This window comes from Cebidichthys violaceus, unplaced genomic scaffold, assembly GCF_023349555.1.
Source record: "Cebidichthys violaceus isolate CVI_PGR_0920_01 unplaced genomic scaffold, fCebVio1.0.p SCAF_22, whole genome shotgun sequence".
In the NCBI taxonomy this organism is placed as follows: Eukaryota; Metazoa; Chordata; class Actinopteri; order Perciformes; family Stichaeidae; genus Cebidichthys; species Cebidichthys violaceus.
This window is the reverse complement of record NW_027176395.1, coordinates 6522730-6547886: the sequence shown is the minus strand read 5'-3', so window position 1 is coordinate 6547886 and position 25157 is coordinate 6522730. Positions and strand designations below refer to the sequence as shown.

The following is a 25157-nucleotide window of genomic DNA, read 5'->3' as shown; positions in this document are numbered from 1 at the left end:
GATGTCCTCCCGATATGTGACCGCGTGTTAACATAAAGCTGTCACAGCATTTTTGCAGCATACGCAATGGCATCAATTTGTCTAAAAATGTAAAAAAGAATGCATTCATCATGCACAAAGTAGGACACAAACCCTTTAATCTGATGTGAATCAGTGACGCAGGCCGACAGATAAGTTGTCTGAGCGAGGACCGTCTTTGCCAAAAAAAAAAAAATCTCTGAATACTCGGCATGCTCACCCCCTCCCATCAGACCATGTTTTTCTGCATCTGCATCAGTGCGGCCCAGCTGGAGCTCACCTTCAGGTCAGAGCCGTTTTGACAGAGACGGTTATCAGATGGTATTATCTGGGAGCTGCCATGTTTCGGACCGGCGGTGGGCACACACCGGGGCCTGATAAGAGGCGTCCATGGCAGCCGGCGGGTCATGTTTTGTCCTCAGCCTCGCCGGACCAGAGAGCTCAGTGTATCTGTAAGCCAACCGGAGGAATCGGCCTGTGTAAATGGGATAAAGAGAGACACTGTGGACTTAAATGTTTGCTTTGGTCCTGGATTGCTGCGTGATAAATAGAGTCTGGGGCCGGCTCAGCAAGATGCGGGGAGTTTTTAGATGGCGATACTTTGTTGGCATTGTGTCGGAGATCTCCTGCCGTGAGGACTCATTGAAACCTGAGCGCAGATTGTCTTACAACCACGTGGAAAATAAATCAAAACAGTCTGAAACATGTACAGTTGTTGGTGAATATCCAGATAAATGGACTGAAAAATTGTAATATGTAAAGCAAATGATGGAGTTTGGTGGAACCGTGCTGTTACATATACTTTACCTGAAACACATACACTTGTTATCTGTCAGGTTATTAACATAAATTCTCAATTTAAACTGTAATTTTTAACGATTTTTTACAAAAACATTTTTGGCACAGCACAATCACCTTACAGAGTTTTAACAACAATCGCCACTGTTCTTTGATCTAGTCAAATGACTGTTGCAAACAGTTAAACGTCCATTATACTCTTATTCTTATTTCTACGAATACCTCACAAATCATCTGTGGGAGGAGGTCAGAGTGGATTGCTAGGCATACAAACTGTGTTGCCAGATTGGGCGGTTTTTCACTACTTTTTCTTTCATTTGAAGGGTAAAAACGAGTTGGACGATTGGGCGGGTTCTCAGCTCTGATTGGGCAACTTTGTGTCCGTCAAATCTGGCAACACCAAATGCCAATTTTTGCACCCTTGTTTGTCTCCTACCAACAGCGTGGATTGTTCTTTTGGAAGGCACTAACAGAAATTGCTCTTATGGAACTATATATTTATTTCTACAAGGATTAGAAGTAATATTGTGATTATTAATGTGTGTTTCTGTGTGTAGTGTCTGAGCATCTACTGTGTTTGTTTTTGCCAGTGTGGTTGCCGCAGCGCCAGTCAGATTCCGGGCAACAAATGCAAATGTTTGGAACCGTGACATCCATTGAAGAGCTGGAGAGCGAGGCAAATGTTGATTTCACCTCCTGACAGGCTGCGCAAACATGCAATAACAACGTTGGAGTAGGCAATTATGAGAGGAGCTCATTCAGTAAATATCCCTTTAGTGCCATCTCATTAACAGAGGAATAAACCGGGATAATGAACATCATCTTTTAACTCATCGTTTACCGTCCACAACGCGCCACATTCCATTCCACATTTTCTATTGGAGGGAGTACAAAAGGTAAAACGTTTTTGTTCTTACAATATTAAAGCCGGGGAGCAGTGGTGCCATGCTGAGGTTGAAAATGTCCTTTGATTGCTGTGATTAGGATGAGATCCGTTTCCAATGAATGTTTCTAAATGCAGGACGTGTGGACAATATTCCGTCGCCCGGGAGGGGACAAAAGTTTTTAGTTACCCATACTAAATGGCTCTCACAGCAGGTTTGGTACTTTCCCTTCAGAATAGCAATCAATTTTTACTCTGGCCTCCAGCATTCCAAGGGACCACACATTGGGCCAATCAGGTATAACTAACACTAATATCCACCTGTTCCAGTTTGTTTGAATAAAGAGAGCTGTAAAGAGTACTGCGACAAATACACCTCAGGTGACAGCCCTCCTAGGGCATTGTACAATGGATTAATTTGATTGCTCCGAGGCAAAGAAACCCATTTAGAGGGAAATTATAATTTTGCCATAATTCTTCTTAGCTCATGAGTCCATTTTGATTTGGCTGGAGCGTGTGTGGATGGGCATGAAACTCTCTCAGTCAAAGCTGAGCAACCTTGTTAGAAAATATCTGGTCATTTGATCAAGAAAATGTGAGAAAAACTATGCTTTTGTAAAAAAACTATGCTTCTATGTTTGCTGCTGCTTTTGATTGAACCAGATTCAAGGATATTAATCAATTTCTGCATTTTACTCCTACTGTATTTTGTTTGTTAAACTGCACTGCAACTATTATTCTATTTTTTGTTTTTTGTGTTTTAATGACTGTTTTTAATGTTTCAATGAATGTTCTTAATTGTTTTTAAATCTCCTTTTCTTTTGCATTATGTTTTGATGCTTTTAATGGTTTTATGTGAAGCACTTTGAATTGCCTTGTTGTTGAAATGAGCTATACAAATAAACCTACCTTGCCATGCCTTAAAGCGTTCCTAGAGATGATCAGTGTGTTACAATATGATTACTTGTTGAAGGCAAAAGCCAAATAGAAACTTAATGAATGTTGTAGAACAATGATGCCTTGTGATGTGTCCACCTAAAGGTAACAAATGAAGATAACTGGATGTTAGCTAGGGTGCAGCTTACGAGTACGGCGGCTCCATTCTTGAGACAAGGATGCAGCTGCAAAATGGAGATGTTTCGAGAAGGAGCAGATCGAAGTCACAGCCAATCCCTGAAGGAAATGTGTTGCTGACATACGGAAAGAGGTGGACTTTAAGGCAGTACAAAGCCTGAGGCTTTTCCGCAAATCGGGGGCTCTGTTGTTGACCATTTTACAACTAACTGGAATACGCCAGCCTGTTGGGTGGAATGCAATAGACCTCTATCTCATGAGATATATTTTTCTGTACTTCATAGTGTGATTCAGTTTGTAACTGTATTTGCTTTTGTTAGAGATTAAATACCTTATGATTTTAACTTGAACCAGCTATTTGGCTTTATTATGTTGACGGACCAGGAGCGAACACGTGTCTGAACATGACAAAAAGTCAACGGTACAAGATTGTGTACACTACTGTAGAAGTTGAACGCAACTCCTGAGGTGCATAGCGGCAGGAAACATCCAATCACAGAGCTTAAAACTGTGTGATGTGCATCTCTAACGTTGGGCAAAAGCCCAAGTCCCAAGTCGTCAAATACCAATGCTTGGTCAGTGCCACTCGGCGTCTGATACCGACGCACCACGCTTTCAATTCCAACTCCAAGTGGTTTTGTTGCCTGAACCTGACTTCTTGGAAAGATGGAAGTTTATTTAAAAAATACATGATAAGTTAAGCTGTGTAATTTAGTCTCTGCTTGTGTTCCTCTGAATTCATGTGTTATGTTCCATCTTTAATCCTTAATGTTTCTGAGTAAATGTAATTTGCCAGACTGAACACCCATGTGCCGTCCTCTTTGTTCACCTTCTTTTTTACATCACCATGCTTCCACTGGTAACCCCGTGTTTAATGTCACATTGCTAGGAATTGTGGGTAATTCCCTTTGGCAAATTCTGCAGAAATGCGGACTTACGGTAATTGGTCAGAAAAGGGCTCAAAATGTCTGCGAGAGAGCCCTCAAACAGATTTGACAGTGGGACAGCCCTAAACCCTCACAGACTTTGCTAGAAATTTGGGATTGTGGAATTTGGGATTGGGCCACAGTTTGAAGGGTAGGGCCACTGACCAAGTGTCGGTATCTGTCGAGTTTGGAGTGAGAATGTGTTGTCAAGATTGCGGTGTTTAGAAAACTAAAAACCCAATCTGCAGCTTAAATCAATGTGGGTTCAGTTTCTTTGTGTACAAGCAGAACAAAAACTCAACCCACCAGGGATGTTTGGACAATGCCACAGGATTTTTCCTTCACAATTGTGCTGCATGTTCTAATTGCAAAAAGGTCACCAAGGTCAAAATAAAAGAAAATAATTACATGCGGATCTTGTAATGCTGTCTATTCCTTGTGTGTAGAAAAAAAACAAGGAGGCAACTCAGAACAAATCAATGAACATTAAAGTTCTATCTACTGTGCTGATCCTAAATCAGCTGTTGCAAGGACACTTAATTGACGTGTGTTTGATTGAGCCCTAGAGGATTGACCGGGTGCACCTGCAGAGTAGCCTAACCCACAAATATGGCAACTCATCATGCATGTCTCTTCTTGCACTGAGGAAAGACTGAAACATTTGCTCCCTGGCACATTTTCTCACTGTCTGCACTGCCATGTAAGGTGTCAAATAGAAACTTAAAAAATCCAGGTTCTTGTCTGAATCTCTTTTCCTCCATTGCTGCGCCAGAGACAAAGAAAAACATAGGACAGGTTTTTTAAGAAATAAAGTTGACATAATTTAAACCGGTGGTCATGACAGTAGCTTGTGGTTGCTAATGTTAGCTAATGTAAGCTAATGTTATCCAACTTAAGATATAGAGATCGTGCTATTGCTACACTACTCGTGGCTGTTGTTTAGCAAAAGTAACGTGGTCTCACTTTAACAGCTAGTAGCTAAGAGTCCTTGTGTGGTCTTTTGTATTGGTCTCATAATCCATTAGCCTAATTTTACTTCTGTGTAACCCAGTGGCGGGCCGTGCATTTTATCCCTGAGCCCTCTATGCTGTCCTACTACACTTGAGCCATCTCCTAATAAGCTCATTATGACGCCACAGCTATGGTTATTTGTTTCTAGGGGTGTAACAATACATGTATTTGTATTAAACTGTACGAGGCTTAAGAACCGAACAATACGTTTGAATAATGCTAGTGCATTTTGAAAATGCAGAAGCTTAAATTGTGGGCAATATAATGTTTTCAGTGGACTGCGCTCACGTAACAGACAACAGGTTTTGTGACCTCTGAACCTGGAACAATAACAAAAAAACAGCTGAGGCTGCAGCACCATACGTGTCTTCAGGGGGGGCTGAAGACACCTTTTTTCCCCAACTAAGCTAACTAGCTTAGCGGGGAAACAACAGCCCGAACGGATTCAATTGTCCGGACAATAACCCCGCGCATGACGGGATGCTTCGTAATTAATGGACAATGCATATAGTCCAAATAAATGTAATTAACACAATGACAAGAAAAACTCACAAGAACCAGTCACATATATTTATATGACAACAAAGCAACAAATCAATCCAGCAACATTGCAGCGCTAGAGCACGAGCCATTCATATTATTCATAAAAACTACACGATAGACAAATGAACACAGTAGAAACGCTACTGCAGATGTAAAGACGCAAAATCAGTTAACTTTCCACAGCTGCTCTTCACTTAAAAGACAAAGTCCACTCAGGTCTCTCCAAAAGTTTTCAAAAGCACATAACTTGTGCGTGTCCTGTCATGTAGCTGCCTTGGTTAGCGTAGCATAGCTCCTAACAGCTCCAAACACCAAGAGCTCAGTTGCAAATGAAACGCATTGTTAGCCATAAAATGTGCAACGCTTCTCCTCCGCTTAAATTATTAAATTATAAAATAGCTATAACTTTGTGATTCTGTTTAGGCCAGCAGAGAAGGCTTAGCTGGCCCTGACGGCCCACCACTGGTGTAACCTAGAACTGCAGTGGGCCCTTAAAGCTCCAGCCTTGCTGTTTGTGAACTGTTTTTGAGCTAATTTAGTTAAAATTTTGTTTTGGGAATGTGTTGTCATTATCATGAAAACTCGTCATCATCTGACATGAACCTTTAAAGTGGGTGGGGCTTAATTGGCTTATCTTGAGTTGTCAACAACATCTATTGCTGAGACTAAATTCATGTGAATTTAATGACGTTATCACACAACAAATCTGGGACCAGTTAGTGTTCCAGCGTGGATAAGCTGTACACAGTGCACACAGTGGGAGGAATGGGGGTATTACTTACTACCCCTGGCCTAATACATGTAAGAAAAAAAGTTGAGACCACATAAATGGAAAGTTTTTATTTAGAAAAATTAATAGACTTCACATTTGATTTGTGAATGCACAATCAAAACTTTTTTTTCCGTAGGCAATAAATGAAGGCCAGTGAGGGGCCTTTTATCAAATACCATTACGAGCTAAGAAACCATAAATGTAAAGATGGACCAGACAACATATTCACCCAATGTCATAAAAAATGCATGAAAATAATAAGCGTGCACTTTTTGTGAATCCCTAATGTTTTGTGGGAACATTCTGTTCTTTGTGTTCACCTCCATAACTTATTTACAAGGCTTGTGGATGGATTGTTTAATTTAAAAAAATAAAAAATAAAGTCACACCTGACCAATTTAATTATTTGTATGACTGGAAACGTGAATTTAATGCCCCGAGAGGAAAGATTTTTGGTGACATTTGATAGACGGGAATGTAATCTAAATTTCCTCAGCTGTCACACATAAATAAAAGTATAGTACATATCCATCAAAATGCAATGCAGCCCGAATCTCAAAGCCCTAACTCTGACTCTCTGAGGGAATGCTGAACAGCATCATTAATAAATCTGTATGTCAACGTCCCCTCACCAACATGAGCATTGTTTTATTCAGTGGTAAATCCTTTTGGTATAATCCACACGTTTTGTGTTCCTGTCCCTCAGGAGAGGATTCAGATCCAGCAGATGTGTTCCACCACGTCATCCTTACATTATTCTGCATTCACTGTCTGACTCGTTAGAGGCGGCAGCGCGTGTTTGCCCCATCGTCTGAGGACAACAAGACAAAGTGAGATTACGCTGCATCGCATTTGCGTTCCATCTGTTTCCCCCGTGCATTCTGAACCAGGATTCACTCAACTATAGAGGGGAGACTGATCGTGGGTTGAGACACTCCTCTGGTGGAGGACGGGTCTCACTGCAGGCAATGCAGCTTCAAGCAATCTGTCATTGTCAATGAGTTAACCGGAGGACAGATGGTCACTAATCCACCAACTGCAGCTCCTTTACTAGAGGGTTGTAGCTAAGAAAGCAAAAGTATTGCGTGCAAGAGATCATTTTATATTTACTGGATGATTTATTTATAGTAGAAAGGAAAGAAATGTTCTTGACTATCCAGAGCTGACACAAGACTGATGTGTTATTCATGTTAATAGTGTTTTTATAGTCTCCTCACTGCTGCAGTGACCAATCTTTTCTTCTATGTATTTTGATACAATTAATAGATACAATGTTATTATTATTGTATTACATATCTACTCTTACAGTACTTTGAAAGTGTTTTTAGCCCTTAAATGAATGGGGGGCTTTAACAATATGTGTTCTTTAGAAGTGCTTTATTAAAGGGCCAGTGTGGAGGATTTAGCAGCATCTAGCGGTGAGGTTGCAGATCGCATTCAGCAGAAACATCTCCCGTATGCTGGGTGTGGAGGAGATTTACGGTGGCCAACTCGAAGCTATCTATCTGTGTTTGGTTTGTCAGCTCAGGGCTACTGTAGAACATGGCAGGGCAACATAGTGGACTCCATAAAGAGGTCCCTGCTCTGCCTTTTCGACATAAACGACTCATTCTAAGGTTACAAAACTTATTTTCAGCTGATTATGCACTAAAAAAAACATTAATATTACATTTTTTGCCAATAGATCCCCATTTATGCCACCCACCGGCCCTTTAATCTCTAATTGGGGAAATTGTTTGTGTGTGTGTGTTCTATAATAATACTATATTATATAATAAGCTTTGGATAAGATGGTCAGAAAGGTCCCCAGAAAGCTGTTATGGATGTTTGTTTACATTATTAAGTAGTGTAGTAGCTGGGTCGCATAAACCTTGTTCGAGAAAATGAGAAAATGTTATTAAAATCCGTGAGAATGCTTAATACAATTTTACAATATTAACAATATAACTAAAGGATATTGAATTAACTTTGAAGGGTTGAATTACATTACATTTTAAGATTATTTATATGATTTTATATATATATATATATATATATATATATATGTGTATGTATTTATATATATATATATATGGAGTAATGTGTGTTCCAATGAGGTATCTATTGATAAATATAATACACAAGGGACAGTGAATGACCTGGACACACAAACACACACAATGTGTTTGTTGTCCTTTATATGTCAGTGACAGTGACTTTATATTTAGATTTGTCAACATTGTTTTTTGAAACTTCCATGCCAATAAAGCCACACTGAATTGAATTGATAAATAAAGGTTTAATTTGTGCATAGATCACACTGCATTTGGCAGAGAGAGCATTATTACGCCAGTGCCAGCCATGGTCGAGTCAGCGCACACAGGCTGTGAGTTTGTATTCCTCTCAGCATTCCTCAGCTGGCGGCTTTAGTTCCCATGATGGGAACCTAATCAGCAGGATTGTTTTGAGCTGATCATCTTTCGCTGCTTTCTTCGAAAACTGCCAAACACACCGAGCAGTGTTTCAAATAGGAAATGAACGGGAAGTGTCTCCAAGGGACAAAATGAAAGACAGGATACTATTGACCCTTGAAAATATAAGTTATTAAAAGTAACGATAAAAATAACTACAATATCCAATTTTGCCTAAAATGGTTGTAAGCAGTTCAAATATAATACTTTGTAAATATTCTCAAAGAAAACCTTTTAAGCATTAACTTATTTCTTCCTCACATCAAAGTGTTACGCAATTACGTTCAGTTCAGTTTGTGGTTGCCAACAGTGTTCTACTGTGTTATTGCCTCATTGATTTCAACTGTTATAAGGAAATTATTCAGTTCAATTATTTAATATTCAAAACAGGAATCTTCAGTGCAAGCCTCATTACAATGCATGATTCTATCAAAAGGCCAAAAACAGGAAATATGCCCAGCATTGGGTCACAGCTGCTGGACAGGAAATCATTCTACTTTCAGCCTCTTCATCAGCCCGAAACAAGGTGCCCAGGTTATTGTAATCCAATTTCAATGATGTGGTAAGATCCGCTTTGCATGGCTCCGGTGTTGCTGGTTTAAAGGAGTTGATGACATTGTTGTTGTGGCGGCACAAAGACGTAATCATGAAGTGCTCTCAGGGTAATGTAGATAGTGGATCTGCTGGAGGGAAATGTTGGATGCTAAACCACAAAAGAGCAAAAAAATTCTACGATATCTCATATCATAGGATATTTCTTGCATGCTTCAACCACACAACGTCTGGTATTTCCACTGGGGGGTTTTGTCAGTGGGCTAAAGGTCTGTACCACAATAAACCGCTGCCCAGTGGACTCACAGTTATTGCCTCTCCTTGTACAATTAGGTGACCCTTACATTCTGGAACAGTGACAGTAATTTAACTGTATTGTTATGGGGAGCCGTGTCATTTCCTCTCATGGATTTGTTCTGCTTGAAGGCCTCAGATACATATAAGCTTTCGCTGACCACAATTGGGGATTTTGCAAATGCGGCTTAATTGCCACCTGCATCTCGTTAGCATAAATTAACAAATAAATGATATTCAGAGGAGACCTAAAGTTTCCCAAGTTCTGGTCTTGTGTGGATTGTAACACAGTATATATAATGGCTTTAGCCCCGATGATGTCATCACCATGCCTGCAGTGCGAACTGTTAACAGTTGAGAACAGTTAGAATTAATGGGTTTTTGCTAGACAGGTTCTAATGACAGATGCTGCTGGGTTGCATTGTGGGTAATTTAGGATCCATAGTGTTTGGAGCTTGACACACATGCATGGACTAAATTTCACCCTCTGCTGCCTCAATCTTGACCGTTATTTTTCAAGAATCATTAATGGAACTGCAATAACACACTGCATTAACCCTTTAAGTGGTTTTACTGAAGCACACCAGGTATGAGTTAAATAATTGATGAAATAGTTAATGTATTAATGAAAAAAACAATTAATGTTAATAAAATGTATAATGGAAGATGCAAAAGTATGAATGATTGTATGAGTTTTTTATTAATAATAAACACATTGTAAAAATTAAACATGAAACAATTGGTTAAAAAAACAAATCGTCTTATATACTGATTGAGGTTGGCCTTATTTTTTAGCTTGCAGCATATGACAATAGAGAGAAATGGCGTCTCACTAAAAGAATGAAACCATAGTCAATAACAATATTTCATTATTGATGATGATGACATTATTGCTTGGATTAATACTTCCCAAAAACCAAAAATATATCTTTGATAAGATTCAAATCCTGGAATGGTTAATGGCACTGATGTGATGAAGTTACTTTCAGCTCATTCAAACAATGGCTTATCTGTCAGTAATGGAGCAATACTACTCCATTATTTATTGACACACTGTAATATTTGTGGCATTATGCACACCTTTTTCACCGCATTTTATCATTAACAATGTGGAGATGCACTACCACAGCAAAGTGGATACAACTTGTTCTTTCTCTCTTTGCAGTGGCATAAACACCGTCTTCTTAAATCCTTGTTAAAGCCTGCTAATCCATAATCCCACTGCCCCGTCATTAGTCCCCTTTAGTCTCTGTGCAAGGCCTGTCCGACAACACACAGGTCCGGCTGGGATGCCGAGCGTAGAGTAGCTCTGAGGTTTGATTGGCTCCCCCATAATTCTTCATCCCAGGTTGATTCATCGTCCAGCCTATGAGAATGAATGGAGAATGTTGTCAATAGCAATTAAGGAAGTGGGCCAGGTGGGTTTGTGTCAGTTAGAAACAGGGAGGGTGTATGAATGAGATTAGCTTGTGAAGTGTGTGTGTGTTCACTCCGTCACTCTGGAAGAAACCATGTATGATTTAGAAAATTAGACTTTCACTTTTAACATTGGATTTTTTGGGGTGTTACTGTAGACTATTGTGACACGTAACCCTTAATTAATATGCTCAACATTTAAAATGAATGCAGTATTCAACATTCAAATTAAATGCAAAGACCAGCTTTATATCTTTTATATTCTATGTGATACTCTCTAGCTGATGTTTCTATAATTCTAATATTTTTTTTTATCCTTGATGTATTCTCATTACATCTTGGAAACATGTAATCTTTAAGTAGAAATCATAAAAGGGCACTGAATGATCTAATAATGTAACATAACAGCATTGTGAAATCAGTTAGGTACCTACACAACATACTGTATTTTATGAAACTGCAATTGCTTATCTCAGACGTAGTCATGTTATATATATATATATAAATAAAATAGAGCAAAGCCATACTTATATTAATTTAAGGAAAATGGTTTCTAGTTACATTGATTTGGTTTATAAGAAGCAGATATATATATATATATATATATATATATATATATATATATAAATAAACTTAACCATGCCATACTAGCAACTTAAAGATGCCTATAAAATAAACCATTACAAAAGATTTAATGAAAAGCCACATTGAATGACTTAGAATGTGGAACATAGAAACATGGTAAACACTCACCCCTGTGAGCATATTGCTGGCTCACTCCCACAAGTCTCAGCCACTGAGATGCCTGGCGATCTTGATGGCAGACTTAGACTTGGCCTTCGATCTGAATGGCTACGTCGGATGAAGGGCCGAGGTCCTTGAACAGATACAGGAAACCTCCCACGACTCCCCCAAGAACGGGAGAGAAAGGAGACCCCGGTAGAGGTCCATGCTTCAGGGGGTCGGGGAACTGGACAAGGCTGGGCCTCAAACAGGGATGGCGAGGCGGGGCAGAAGACTGAACGTGCGTTTTTGATCATCCGAGCACTAGATGAGTTTTCAGTGCTGTTCTCCCTTGACCATCTTTGTACTTTCGGCGAGGCTGGTGGAGACGGTGCTTTGAAAGGGTAGGAGGAGGAGGAGTTCGAGTTTGAAATATTCTGCTTTGTAACAGGTGGGCTGGGAAGCCTCCCTTGAACTGCTGGTGGTGTGGGGAGTTTCCTGTTAACAGGGGGGCTAGCTGAAGAAGGTGGAGTAGGTTGCCTTTTAAAGTTGTGGGGACTGGGAAGTCTTCGATGTAGACTGCTTGGTGTAGAAGGTGTAGAGGGTAACATTCGCCCCCTATTCGCAGGTGGTTGGCTCCTGACCACAGAAGGAAGAGGCACTGTAGAGTTACATTCAGGCACTGAAAAGTTGCCACCGTCTTGTATGTCTGCTGATTGCTCTTGAATGGCAGATGGATTTGTTGATACATAACTTTTTGACGATCTCTGTAAGTCTAAAGACTGTCTTGGGTGCATGATCTTTCTGTCTTGCTGGTACATGGAATCCTTTTCCTTCCCTGGGTTTGCCTTCAGTTGGACTTCTGGTTGATTGACCTTTGACGGAGCAGATGTGTGTTGTTGATCCGCTCTAGGAATGGAAATAACCTTTGAAGCCTGTGGCAGGCCTCCTTTACTTGGCAGCACTGTCACTGACTGAACTGAGGCCCTCAGTCGTTGCAATACTGCAGCCCTTTTTAATGAAGGCGATTTTCCGGGTTTTGTTGCCCCTTCTTCTGCTACACCAGTTAAAAGATTCTGGGCACTTTCGAAGGAATTGTCCATTAATACTTCCAGCGGAGGCGGAGGAAGACTCTCGAGATCAAAATCATTGGTTTTCTCAGATGAAGTAGTTTCAGGTCTACAGCTGGTTATCCCACTACTTAGCACGGCTTCCATATTCCCTAAACCAGGTAACACAGGAACGCCACACTTCCGTACTCCTTTGAGGGGCCCCAGAACTTCAGGACCTTCTAGATCCTCTATTCCTTGACTAAAGGTATCGATTAGTCTTTTGACTGAGTTCCTGCCTCTGTAAAAACCTGAAGATGGCCGTGGTGATGAAGGAGGGCTAGGGGGTGGGGTGGCTTTTATCGGACCCTTGGGTGTTTTCTTGTCCTTAGGTTTATCATCTTCCACATCACTAGCTACCTCCTGTTTTTTACTGTTGTGCCTTGTATGGCCTGCTTTGTCTCTAAGTGTTTGGGGATTGCTGTTCTTCTGTAGTATGGGATGTTTGCGTTGTATAGCTGGAGATTGTGCTGGTGAGGTTCCTTGATTTTGTTTCAATGGTGCAGTCTTCATTATCCCACTTGCCTTGCTTTTACTCATCCTTTGTAACCTCACGTTTAAATCCTTCTGGGTCCTCTCTAGTTCAAGCAGAGTAGGATCTTCACCTTTGCTCCGCAGGGATTCCGCTGACTGGGAACGTCGCTCTCTGGCCACTGCAGACTTTTTTACCACAGCCTTCCGAATAGGTGCTGTTGTTTGAGGCCTCCTTGGAGAACGTTCCTCCTCCTCTGTCCACTGTCGTCTACTGTTTTTCGGGCTCCCACCTACCTTTGTTTTGGCACTAGCATTCTGTGATGGGACAAACTGTATCCTACCACTGATAGCATTTTTCATTTTGAGAGTCATTTCAACATTTTGAGGATTTTCTATGCGCTTTGGGGGCAGGCGGCGTGGATGTTGTTCACGTTCTACAGTTGAACAATTTGATCGCTTTCTAATCCCCACATCTCCCAGGCCTCTATTCATCACCTCCTCATCATCATCATCATCATCGTCGTCTTCTTCTTCTCCAAAATCTAAGGAGACTGATCCTAGCAATGAGTCTCTTTGGTAATTGGCCATTATGGTACATGTGGAACCTAATGAGTTGAGTGAGGTGAGGGAAACACTTGGACTTATTTGACTTGCAAGCCTTTGCCTTGATACTCCTTGCCTAATGTTCATGGAAGTGTATTCCATAGGACTGACAGGTGTAGTTCTATTTGTCCCAGTGGACGCACCACTCTCTCGTCTATGGCGTCTTTCAGATCCAGCAAGGGATTCGCTCTCAGCCCCAATACCACTGTCCTCACTAAAGAGAGCCGAATCCTCTGGACCGGGCTTGCGCAGGGAGGCCATTTCAATGCGAGATAAGAGTTGCATTAGCCTAGTCTCTACTGCACGTTTGACTTTCAGTTTCTCCTCTAAAAGCTCTGAGACAGAGGCAAAGTATTCCACTGCCTCCTCCAACGCACACTCCCCAATTCCGGCAACAGTCTGGCTCACATTTCGCATTCTCTGTGTGGTGTACTGAAGCAGCTGCTGCAACAAATCCGGTGGGGGCTCAATATTAGCAGAGCCAGACTTCAAAGGTGGAGAAGATGAGAGGTTTTTCATTTGACATGGCCAAGCAAGATGTTCTCCATTTTCTTTTAAAACTTTTTCTCCCTCATCTGCCATCTCCTCCAGTCCCTGAATCATTTCCTCATAGCGTAGAGCCATAAAAGCAACCATGGTCTGCACAGAAACCTGTGTTTGGGTTGCTTGTTCCAAAAGTCCCAGTAAAATGTCATATTTGTTTATGTTAGGATTCAAAAAGGCATAAGCAGCTTGGTGAGCTTTAACCAAAGGTTCAGGGAAGTCCACTTTCTCTTCCGGTGATTTGTCTTTGTCCTTGTCTTTCTTTTTAAGCCCCTTAATACCTCTGGTATTTTTTTTTGGTTTTCTGCCAGGCTTCTTTTCTGTCACCTCCTGCATGTCAACGTTTTTGTCTTTTCTCTGTGAAACTGTGTTGTTGTCTATTCCTTGACTCCCCAGTTTATCCACAGTTAATGCTTCAGGGGCTAGCTCAGTTACATATCTCTTTTTCTGTGGTGTCAAACGAGCCTCTTTCTGAAGTATCTGGCTTTGTCCAGCTGCCTTTGTATCCCCATCCGTTGATCCCGTTGAATTACGATTCTCTCCGTCTTCAAAATGGGAATCTCTGGGGTTTCCTTGAGGTGCAGAGGGAAGCATTCTCCCCTTCCTCATGGGACCCAGAATCCCAAAATTGTTACCTTTGGATGGTGAGCAACCCATTTTGGATGTTTTCGAATACAAGCAGATTTGTGTGTCTTCTCTGAGACACAGCAGTGCAGTGAATGGTGCAAAGAATAGCCAAGGTCCTTAGCCACCTGCTGTATCTGTCATTTTCAGATGGCTGAGGTTGTCAAGTCTGATGAAATCCCTCCCCACAAGGATGCTGCCAAAACAAAACCTTGATACATCCATTTTATAAATTTCTCTCATCTGTCATAGATAGGCAAAATAAATCCAACGATCGATGCTCATGTTTAGAAAAAAGGCCCTTGTAGCGTGCTCTGAAACACATCCATCTCTACCTTACACAAGACAAGCAGCTGAAAGGATTAGTGAGGCTTTCAGTGAACTCCTCACCATGCACATATGTCACGTTAAAGCATATAAAACGCACCTACTTGTAAGACTTTAAGCTCATTTGCGTAAGGGGAGCTGGCCTCAGGTGGCTTTTTATAACCAGCAAAACAATATCTCCCTATTTAGCCCTAGGGGCATTTCTATTGCAAAAACTGAAAAAATCTAATCAATTTCAAAGGAAGGTTTTTTCTAATTGCATGCAGTTGCAGTTTTATGCAGATAATACTAATACTTCTACACTACAGTATATGATAGTTGAAGTGATATACATTACAGAAACATAATGGAAACATTGATAATGTTTTCATTTTACATAATCAAATACCTTTGTCATACAGTTGTACAGTAAGTTGAAGGTGATTTGCTAATCTTCTTGTATCTTATATATCTAGCATCAGATCACTGGAACAGGGAGGCAAGTTTAAAAATAACTTGAATTGCCTCTGCCTCTCTGTAGTAGACACTGAAGTAAAAAAGAGAGGAAAAACTGTATTAATCTTTCCTCTTCAGCATGTATTTTAATCTTGTCAAGAAGATAACAAATTAATTCAAATGAACAGAAAAAAATTAAATAGATTTACAAGACTGAGCTTTATGGTTTGATTTGAATTATAACAATGTACACTTAAACATGATGGAATGATAGAATGACGACATAATTGTCACTTTTTTGGTGTACAAATTATCAAATTGTGAATACATTTTAACTCCTTTCATTTGTTTACTCTTTAAATACCCATTTCTGGTTATATATGAACCTGCCCCCTATCACACATATATATATATATACACACGTACAAACTGAATCGCTTTAGTATGGAAGATGCTCAGCACTCCAATCACGATATGCTTTTTACCTCATACATGGAGTCAGATCATAGCAGGAACACAAAGTTGACAGTTTTACCCCTATCCATGTAACCCATTTGCCTCAACATGTTCTTGCTATCCTCATTTGAACTACTGTAACTTTTTTGCATTTTCTGATATTTTCTTTGCCAATTTGTGTTGATTGTATCCCTGTTATCTCTGTCAAGTCACCATTTAAAACATTATTTGTTTACAGCAGCTAATAATAAAAATAACAATATCGTTAACCACCCATTTTCACAAATTACAGCTGCTATCTGCATGCTATCCAACTATGCTCAAGTCAGTACACAGATCAAATTTTCACAATTCCCTGACCTGTCTGTCTCATTCCTCTATGCAATACTAGCCTAAGGCTATAAGTTACTGAAATATGAAATAAAAATGAAATATGAACTTCTGTAAATCAATCCAACCAGGTGTTACCCACACATTTATGTATTTATTGTGAATGGCACAACATTGTGTAAAGTCAAGCTAAACTGAATATGGCCTATTAAAATAATGATCTCCATACTATGGGAAGAAGAAGAATGCGTTTTCAATAATAATTAAAACATTTAAAATATATACATTTATATTATATTATTTTTAGCAGAGGTATGTTCCATCTATTCGTTTATCTTCATTTCAATGTGTCTTTTAATCTTAACCTGTATTTCTACTTGTTTAATATCTAAACACGCAGGCTGTAGAGAGAGGTTCCACGCCATTATTTGACGAAGAAGAAGAAAAAGAGCGCCCCGATTGGTCTTCGCGTGCAGGTGTACTGCTGAGAGATTCGCGCGGATGCTGAAGCGCGTTCCCTAAATTACCGTCTACTCTGGCCACTGCCTTGTACCAACGGATGACAGCGTCATTCGCGGGTTTGGCTGTTTTAAAATAAGTAATTGTTTTGCGTTGTCTGCCGTTCACAGGGGCATTAGTCACGTCAGCTCTTAGCGCTATCGGGTTGTGTCCCGCTGTGTCACTGATACGGGTGTTAGTAAAGCTGAAATCTGTCGACTTTTGATCGGTTTTTCATGGTAGCTTTGACTGTTTAAACAGCTCAACTGTGCTCCATTCGCTGAAGCCGAAAGGAAGAACCACAGAGGTGAGGACTCGGTTGACGGGCGTTGTTAGCCTTAAGGTTAGCTTTACTTTAAGACTTTTTTTTTCTTTTTACTAGTTCCCAAATAACGTTTCACTCAACGAAATAATGTTAAAGTTAGCTTCATACAAGCTAGAAGCCCTCAGCTTCTTTGCTAGCTGACCGCTAGCTTAGTTTAGTAACGTTATTTGGTTGAGTCAGGTAACTTACTAGCTCAAACTAACTCGTTGCGTTTTGTGGATTCTGAACAAGCAATATAATGTAATCATATTTGGAGTTTGCAGCTAGGATTTTAACTTTTTTTATTTTTAAACTTCATACCTCATTTATTTCCTCTCAGAATACTCCACAACTGTCCACTGCAGATGACCCAAACTGAAGCATGATGAAGCGCACACGCAGGCTGCTCCCTCGGTGCCAGGCTACTCCCTCGGTAACTGTCGGGGTGACACCCAGCAGCTCGCAGTCCCTCCAAACCAGGATGAGTCTCCGGCTCAGAAGAGCCAGCGGCCAAGACGCTCAGAGCCAGCCGGGCCCGCGTCGGGACGAGATGTTCCGTGTCAAAACGACCCTGCCTCCAACCATCATCATCCAGCGGCAGGAAATGGCGTCGTTCTTCAGACTTTTCGGTATCCCCCAATAAAATGTTTTTTTAATTCGGTGGCAATCAAAGTGATCAGTCTTACTTTTCAATTTGAAAGAATAAAAATAAATGTTTGGCATTTGATTGTTAAATGATTGTGTTTTGGTTACAGACGATGACCTGATCCATGACTTTCTGTGTATGGACCGCTGCTGTCAAATGACTGACAGGGTAAATTGTCAAGTAAATGGATAACTAAATAAATAGCACATGGAGCGCTTAAAAGCTGCTTGCAATCAACTGACTCCAACTTTTCTTCCTAATTAACCAGTACCTTCTGGCCATGACCTTTGTGTACTTCAAAAGGGCCCGCTTCACTATCGTTGAATACACCAGGAAGAATTTTTTCATTGCACTGTAAGTTTAAAATACAATAACATCTCTATTTTCTTTATCTTGTCCTCGTAAAACGTGTGCCACCGCTGGGCAAGCTGTAAAGGCCTCAACTTTGACTTGTGTGCTCCATCACTAGGTATCTCGCCAACACCATGGAGGAGGATGAGGAGGAGAGCAAGTATGAGATTTTTCCATGGGCACTGGGCAAGAACTGGAAGAAGCAGTATCCTCGCTTCCTCAAGCAGCGAGACAAGCTGTGGGCTCGCGTCGAGTACAGAGCGGCTGTCAGCAGGCGCTGCTGCGAAGAGGTACGCGCTGCCGTAATTGCCTGAGGGGAATGATGGATGGCTCTGGGCCTCTTTTTAAGGGTCTTGTTTTTGCTGCACAGTGCAGTTTTTATGGCTTTAGATTAACGCCAGAAGTTCCATCTCTGTTGTTGTTGTTGTTGTTGTTGTTGTTGTTTCTGATGGAGATGTATTTATGTATTTCTTGGTCTGCGTCTCCCTCTCTTTGTCCTTCCAGGTGATGGCCATTGTGTCCTCTCACTTTGTGTGGCAGCGAGAGCGGTCGGAGCACCACAGCGGCGCCCGGCGGCAGTACGGGGAGCGGGACCGCATCCACGTCCTCCGCGGGCCCCTGGCCTCCCCGGTCTCCTGTCCCCTCTGCAAACGTGGCTCCGCGTCGGATCGGGGCCCGGGCTCCTCCGCCTCTCCTTCCAGATGCTCTTCGGCGTGGACACCGAGCCCCACCTTTTCCCACCCGTTCACCTCCGCGCTGAGCTTGGAGGTCACGCCCCCCAGGGCGGCGGCGTGTCGCAGGAAGGCGACGGAGATGAAGATCCAGACGCAGCGTTCGTTCTGCTGCAGTGCTGAGGTTCCAAGTAGGTATCAGGTTTCCCAAAGGATCATAAAATCCATCTCAGCGACTTTGAACCAAAAGATTTAAAACTGGAAATGATGGCAGATAAACTAGTAGTTTTTTTAAATTATTGTTTATGTTGCATGTGCTGTTTGCCACACACTTATATACAGCAGGTCTAATAGCTGAAAATATGACAGAAAGACATCCACAATCATTGTGCATATTACATTACGGTCATTTTAGCAGACGCTTTTATCCAAAGCGACTTACAATTCAGTGTCTATCTACCGCAGACGCAGCAATTTTGGGGTTAAGTGTCTTGCTCAAGGACACATTGACATGAGACTGGTGGAGCAGGAGCCGGGGATCGAACCACCGACCCTCTGATTGAAAGGCGGCCCTGCTCTCCACTTAGCCACGGTCACCATATTCATGAAAGCCTTGCTGCTGGATTTAAGGTTAAACCTGAGTTTAAAAGTCTGCCTTGAGCCGACTTTATTCATTCATTTTCAAAGCTCTCTTTGTTAAACTTACTTTGTGTCCGGATTGCGTGTAGATGTGATTCATCTGGATTGCACCTGGGAGGCACTTCACAAAGTGAAAGATGGTGCTGTATGTCCTGTGACACCGACTTAAAAAGCTTGAATATTTGGTTTAGGAGGTCATTTTTATTGCCCCTACACACAGTTTTATTCATTAACATTCATCAAATAACCACAAAGTTCATTGTCCTTGTATAATCAGTTCTTACTAAAGTAAATCAATCTGGAGTTTTGCCTCCTAACACAGTGGCTCCCCCTCAGGGAAGGCGCCTAAGATTGCGCTGGGATTTGTCTGCACTGAGGTTGTCAAAGTCAGAAGTATAACTTAAATCTTAACACACCGACTGTATAGTTTGTACAAAAGTCTGTATTTAAAACATGAAATCTTTTTGTTTTAGTGTCCACAATCTGTTTAATCCTGCTATTTGTGCACAGTGTCAGATAAAGACCAGTATTAGTGTTATACTATGTGTAGAATTACATTCCATAGATCTAATCTAACTCCAGAAGATGATTTTCTTGTTTCAAGTTGCGCTTAACTCCCATGTGTCTCTCCTCAGGGGGAGAGTCTTCCGGTGGGTCCACATACGACCCCTCCATGGACTGGATCAGCGAGGAGTAAGGAGAGCTGCTCTGTGTGCCGCTGCCTCCGCCTCCTTCATGCCACTTTTACTCTGAATTAAAGGTCTGAAAACTTCACCCGTTTGTTGTTTACTGCTTCTTTTTTTTTAAATGAGAATGCGGATCCGACTCGGCAGAACCGGTCCGAAACAAAGCTAAGTAAAAGTTAGCGTGTTTGAGAATGAGCTTGTGTCATTCCATGTACATCATCATAAGAGGATTATTGTTTAACCTGCACTGAATTCTTGGTATTTATATATTTATTTATTTACTGAAGCACTTCTGTGATTTTTTTTTTTTTTTTTTTCCACCACTTTATGTGAAAATTAAATAACAAGCTGTTAACGTAGTCAGTCACATGCTGGGATTGTTGTTTTTTAGCGTTGTTGCCGATGTGCCTGTTTCAAGATCCAACACTGCCTCTTGAGTTTTGAATAAAGGCTTGAGCTAAAATGTGTCTTTTTGCCTGTCCTTTTTTTTCTCACGGTACAGGTGCATCTCAATGAATTAGAATATCATCGAAAAGGTCATTTATTTCAGTAATTCACTCATATATGATATAGATTCATTACACACAGGGTGATTATATTTCAAGTGTTTATTTCTTTTAATTTTGATGATTATGGCTTACAGCTAATGAAAACCCAAAATCCAGTATCTCAGAAAATTTTAATATTGTGAATAAGTTGAATATTGTAGACTCATGGTGTCACACTCTGATCACCTAATGAACTCAAAACACCTGCAAAGGTTTTCTGAGCTTTTAAATGGTCTCAGTCTGGTTCAGTGGGCTACACAATCATGGGAAAGACTGCTGACTGGACGGTTTCCAGAAGACACTCATTGTAAGCTGTTCAGAGTGCTGTATCCAAGCCTAGTAATGGAAAGTTGAGTAGAAGGAGAAAGTGTGGTAGAAAAAGGTGCACAAGCAACAGGGATAAGGGCAGCATGGTGAGGATTGTGAAGCAAAGCCATTCAAGAATTTGGGGGAAATTGACAAGGAGTGGACTGCGGCTGGAGTCGGTGCTTCAAGAGCCGTATCCAGGACATGGGCTCCAACTGTCGCATTCCTTGTGTCAAACCACTCATGAACCAGAGACAACGTCAGAAGCGTCTTACCTGGGCTAAGGAGAAAAAGGACTGGAGCTCAGTGGTCCAAAGTCCTCTTTTCAGATGAAAACCCTGTGTGTAATGAATCTATATAATATGAGTTTCACTTTTTGAATTGAGTAACTGAAATAAATTAACTTTTCGATGATATTCTAATTTATTGAGATGCACCTGTATAGCTCTTAAATCGCCGGCAATTACAGTATACGTTATATGAATCCCTATTTAAAGAGCCAGTTTCACTACATTTATTGTCTAGATTTTTGACTTGGCATTTACAAGATGAGACTTTCAAATAAAAACACCACGGAGAACTTTTTGACCATTTATTTATCAAATAATTTACAGTAATTGTTTTGTCCCAGGGTTCCTACCCCACACACTTCCTCAGTTTCACCAGGAACGCTGAAAGAAGGAAAAGCACACGATGAGCGTTCACTGACACACAGTGTTGACCGGGACTATAAATGTAATATCTGACCTGTGTGGCTCATCTGTTCGGGATGAGGTCTGGCGATGTAGGGAATGCTCCCGAAGGCCGGGTGTTCCTCCGCGCTCACCTCCTCTGGAATGCGACGGTAAAACCTCATTAAATAAATGCTCTAAAAACGGAATTATTGAAACAACAGGTGCTGGTCGTGTGGCTTTTTAAAATCACCTCTGTCTTGGTCCAGGACGGGATCTTTCCTGACACAGTACCTCCCGTCTTTCTGGAGGGCCGGAGCCACCACCCAGTCTCTGATCGGGACCTCGACGATGCGTTCGCACAGCAGCGGCAGCGCCAGACATCTCAGCCCCTCCAGCAGGTCCATGACCTGTGTTACGCTGCGTTACACAGAGGTCAGATTGACGGCCCAACGTCTGAGAATCATGGTTGTTTTTCTTATTGTTATGCACTCAAGGTAATCAACATTTCAAAATGTGCACATTATTTAAATGACACGTCCTACTTTAAAATAAATAGTTCAACACTTTGTAGCCGTTTCCCCACAGTCTTTCTGCTAAGCTAAGCTAACCGACTGTGGCCTCGTACTGAGCGGACGGATACGAGGGTGGTGTCATCCGTCTCTGCTAACTGTCGGGAAGAAAGCAGTGAAGCATATTTCCCTATATGTCGAAACTGCTACTTTTCCAGGGGCTCAACCCTCCTCTCTGGGTTTTTAAAAAGGTGGGGATATACACACTTGGCGAGGTAGACGGCACACACGGCCCCGAGGTGCAGATGCGGAACCACGGCGGGCAGAACAAGTTGAGGGTGGATCAGGTCGAGAGCCACCTGCAGAGGACAGAATCCACGCAACGGGTGAGCAGAGCAGGCGTCACAAGAAAAAAAAAATCTAATTCCCAGAGTTTATAAAAACACATAATCAGGCGTTGCCGGACACTGACCGCGTGGAATCCCTGAGCGGCAAGGAGCGGCGAGGCCTCGGCGAGGTCGGCGATGTGAAACTGGACGTTGTCGGGCCACTCCTCGCCTCGCCGCACGCTCCACGACGCCCTCCAGCGGTTGTAGTTGAGCACCGCTCTCCTGTGGTGGTCCTCCCTGACCTCCACGCTCAGCACGCTGCCCTTACAGCCGACTGGGGGGGGAGGCAACAACAACATAGCATAAGCGATGATCAATGAGGATCAGTGAGACCTGAGTCCGACGGGTGCACACCTGCTCTGGACAGGAACAGAGACATGGCCCCGGACCCGGACCCCGACTCCAACACACGGTCTCCCTCTGTCACGTCCATCATCATGAGCATTGCACTTGCATCCTGGGAACGAGAGAGACACAATACAATTAGGAAGAGCAAGAAGGCACTCAGGCGGGACCGTAAAAAACACGCAGCCCAACCCTGCACCTTAGGGTAGGCAATGGCCGGGCCCCTCTTCATGTACAGCGCGTAGTCCTCCAGACTGGCCCGGCGCACGAGGATGCGAACGCCCCTGTTGGTCTTCACGAAGCGGCCCGCGGGCCGCCCGGCCACGTCGTCGTGCGGGACCACCCCCCAGCTGCTCTGCATGCTCGCCCCCGTCTGAAGCTCGAACATCTTCCTGAACTCCACCCGGCCCTTCTTGCGGTACTCGGCGACGAGCAGCTCCCCGAACGCGAGCGGGCTCTCCCCGGGGAGAGCGGGCGACGCGCTCGTCTCCGCGGCTGCGTCTGGTGCGCGCGGGGTCTCGGGGTCATCCTCCTCTACAGGGGTTGCCCCGTGAGCCTCCACTTGCGTGCCCGACACCCGGATGTTCCCGTCTTCTTCCGGGTCCTGCTGGTCGCGTTCCCTCAGCTGCAGCACCTCGGGGCTCAGGGCGTCCCGGGGCAGCAGGCTGCTGATCCTCTCCAGGGGGGACAGGGGTCGCATCCGTTTATACGGCAGCGCTCGCCCGGAGGGAAGCCCGGCGCTCGGGGGCGAGGGGTCCGAGCTGTCTCCCTTGCTCTCGTTACATTTCACGGGAAAGGTTGAAACGGTTCTCGTCTCCCTCCTGCATTCACGCGCGTCCCTGCTGCGGAGACCCCTTTGACCGGATGTGCTAATCCTCAGCAGTCTGTGCATGAGCTGGAGTCCGACAGAGGGCATTTTCACAGCCATTACTATACACGAGTATACACACAGTACGTGAGCTCAAAGTAAAAGTCCATCCTGAGATTCCACCCAGTGAATTAAAAGCAGATGAAACAATAAAGGCAAATTACAGCTGTAGTTGTTAAATATAATATGAACTGTTAAATATAATATGAACTGTTAAATAATCGACTCAAAGTTTAACCTGGCTGGAAGTCAGTGTCAGTGTGACGACTAACAATTCGCTCGTCTTCATTTCCCCTAAACTCCGGCTGTATTTACAGCCCAAGGAGATCACCATGCTGGAAAAACACACGTGAGCTACGTCATAACTGAGCGACGGGTGTAGTAATTTAAATCTACCAGCAGAAGGCGACATTTCAGGTAGTTTTTTAAAGCGCTGCAGTGTAAAATTCACCCCTTCTTATGTAAAGTCTGTGGACTTGGCGCTCTCATTGCTGTTGCCGTTCAGTGTTCTGTCCTGTAACTGCAAATGCAGGCCTTTTAGAGACTCGACGTGATTTGCACACTAATATTTTCAAGCTCCACAACAAACTGCGCCGAATATTTAAATGGTAATTGTGTCTTTCTTTTGAAAAAAAAAATGGATTTTCGACTTCATAAAATATACAAATTTACTATACTTACATTAAGTTATTGGCTTGGGTTGAGTAAGTGCTAACGAGCTGAATTTGGCTCAAAAACAGTAGAGAAGTTTATTAATTGATGCGTTCAAGTACGTTCGTAATTATGTAATGCAGGATATCCAACAAAAATTAGGCTAACACAGAGATAAACACTTTAAAAGTGCATAATTTATCAGTACTTGTTAAACAAATTGGAATGCTTACATTACGGTGTCAGTTTTGATGTTATTTTCCATTAAAAGCACTTAAATGAATCGACTGGTTGTAAAGTGTGATATTTACAGCTGCTATTGTGGCAGCCTCAGCCAGCAGTGTTGTTAGGAAGTGTCTCCACCGTGCTCCAGGAAAATAACAGCACACGGCTGGTTCTTTTTAGATTCTTCATTACGAACAAAATGAGAAAAATACATTGAATAATGTTGCACACAAACATGTATGTTGCATGTGTTGTTAGATGTTATAACATAGGCCTACTTTCACAAGAAAGTATAATTCATGTGTTTTATGTTTGCCTTTTTTGTATTACATTTTTTTAATATTATAAGAATTGCATACTGTGCAAGACAATATATGCAATTATTATTGAAGCAAAAACATATCACTTATTTTGAATGTGATAGTTTAAGTACTATTGTTAACGTTTTATATCTTATTAGGAAAATCACCTATTCTTAAAGCTTGA

The 25157-nt window shown here is 42.1% G+C and overlaps 3 protein-coding genes across 5 annotated transcripts; 1 reads left to right on the top strand and 2 right to left on the bottom strand.

Moving 5' to 3' along the window:
* Positions 1 to 10563: 10563 nt before the first annotated feature.
* On the bottom strand, positions 10564 to 14846 carry pcare1 (photoreceptor cilium actin regulator 1). The gene is made up of 2 exons (XM_068718073.1): positions 11491 to 14846; positions 10564 to 10687 (listed from the first exon to the last, which is right to left on the bottom strand). The coding sequence occupies exons 1-2, from the start codon at positions 14844 to 14846 to the stop codon at positions 10564 to 10566; spliced, it is 3480 nt and encodes a 1159-aa protein (XP_068574174.1).
* Positions 14847 to 16909: 2063 nt separating this feature from the next.
* spdya (speedy/RINGO cell cycle regulator family member A) lies at positions 16910 to 20605 on the top strand. Of its 2 annotated transcripts, none has more exons than XM_068717951.1 (7): positions 16910 to 17166; positions 17504 to 17792; positions 17919 to 17977; positions 18078 to 18163; positions 18279 to 18450; positions 18665 to 19022; positions 20106 to 20605. In XM_068717951.1, exons 2-7 carry the CDS (start codon positions 17546 to 17548, stop codon positions 20165 to 20167), a joined length of 984 nt encoding a protein of 327 aa, XP_068574052.1. In that variant the 5' UTR covers positions 16910 to 17166; positions 17504 to 17545; the 3' UTR covers positions 20168 to 20605. The 2 variants fall into 2 exon arrangements, with proteins under 2 accessions (XP_068574052.1, XP_068574054.1); XM_068717953.1 differs by having other exon boundaries at positions 16910 to 17202.
* Positions 20606 to 21588: 983 nt separating this feature from the next.
* trmt61b (tRNA methyltransferase 61B) lies at positions 21589 to 24134 on the bottom strand. Of its 2 annotated transcripts, XM_068717788.1 has the most exons (7): positions 23127 to 24134; positions 22937 to 23039; positions 22666 to 22856; positions 22461 to 22552; positions 21935 to 22101; positions 21758 to 21841; positions 21589 to 21681 (listed from the first exon to the last, which is right to left on the bottom strand). In XM_068717788.1, the coding sequence occupies exons 1-7, from the start codon at positions 23853 to 23855 to the stop codon at positions 21647 to 21649; spliced, it is 1401 nt and encodes a 466-aa protein (XP_068573889.1). In that variant the 5' UTR covers positions 23856 to 24134; the 3' UTR covers positions 21589 to 21646. The 2 variants fall into 2 exon arrangements, with proteins under 2 accessions (XP_068573889.1, XP_068573890.1); XM_068717789.1 differs by lacking the exons at positions 21589 to 21681; positions 21758 to 21841 and having other exon boundaries at positions 22017 to 22137.
* Between the last annotated feature and the right edge of the window lie 1023 nt (positions 24135 to 25157).

Coding starts and splice junctions, on each gene's coding strand:
- spdya (XM_068717951.1), top strand. CDS start 17,546: ATGATGAAGCGCACACGCAGGCTGCTCCCTCGGTGCCAGGCTACTCCC. Junction 17,793..17,918: donor GTCGTTCTTCAGACTTTTCG/GTATCCCCCAAT, acceptor TTTTGGTTACAG/ACGATGACCTGATCCATGAC. Junction 18,451..18,664: donor GCAGGCGCTGCTGCGAAGAG/GTACGCGCTGCC, acceptor TTGTCCTTCCAG/GTGATGGCCATTGTGTCCTC.
- pcare1 (XM_068718073.1), bottom strand. CDS start 14,846: ATGGGTTGCTCACCATCCAAAGGTAACAATTTTGGGATTCTGGGTCCC. Junction 10,688..11,490: donor CCAGCAATATGCTCACAGGG/GTGAGTGTTTAC, acceptor TCATTCTCATAG/GCTGGACGATGAATCAACCT.
- trmt61b (XM_068717788.1), bottom strand. CDS start 23,855: ATGGCTGTGAAAATGCCCTCTGTCGGACTCCAGCTCATGCACAGACTG. Junction 23,040..23,126: donor CGGCCATTGCCTACCCTAAG/GTGCAGGGTTGG, acceptor TCTCGTTCCCAG/GATGCAAGTGCAATGCTCAT. Junction 21,682..21,757: donor CGAACAGATGAGCCACACAG/GTCAGATATTAC, acceptor TCCTTCTTTCAG/CGTTCCTGGTGAAACTGAGG.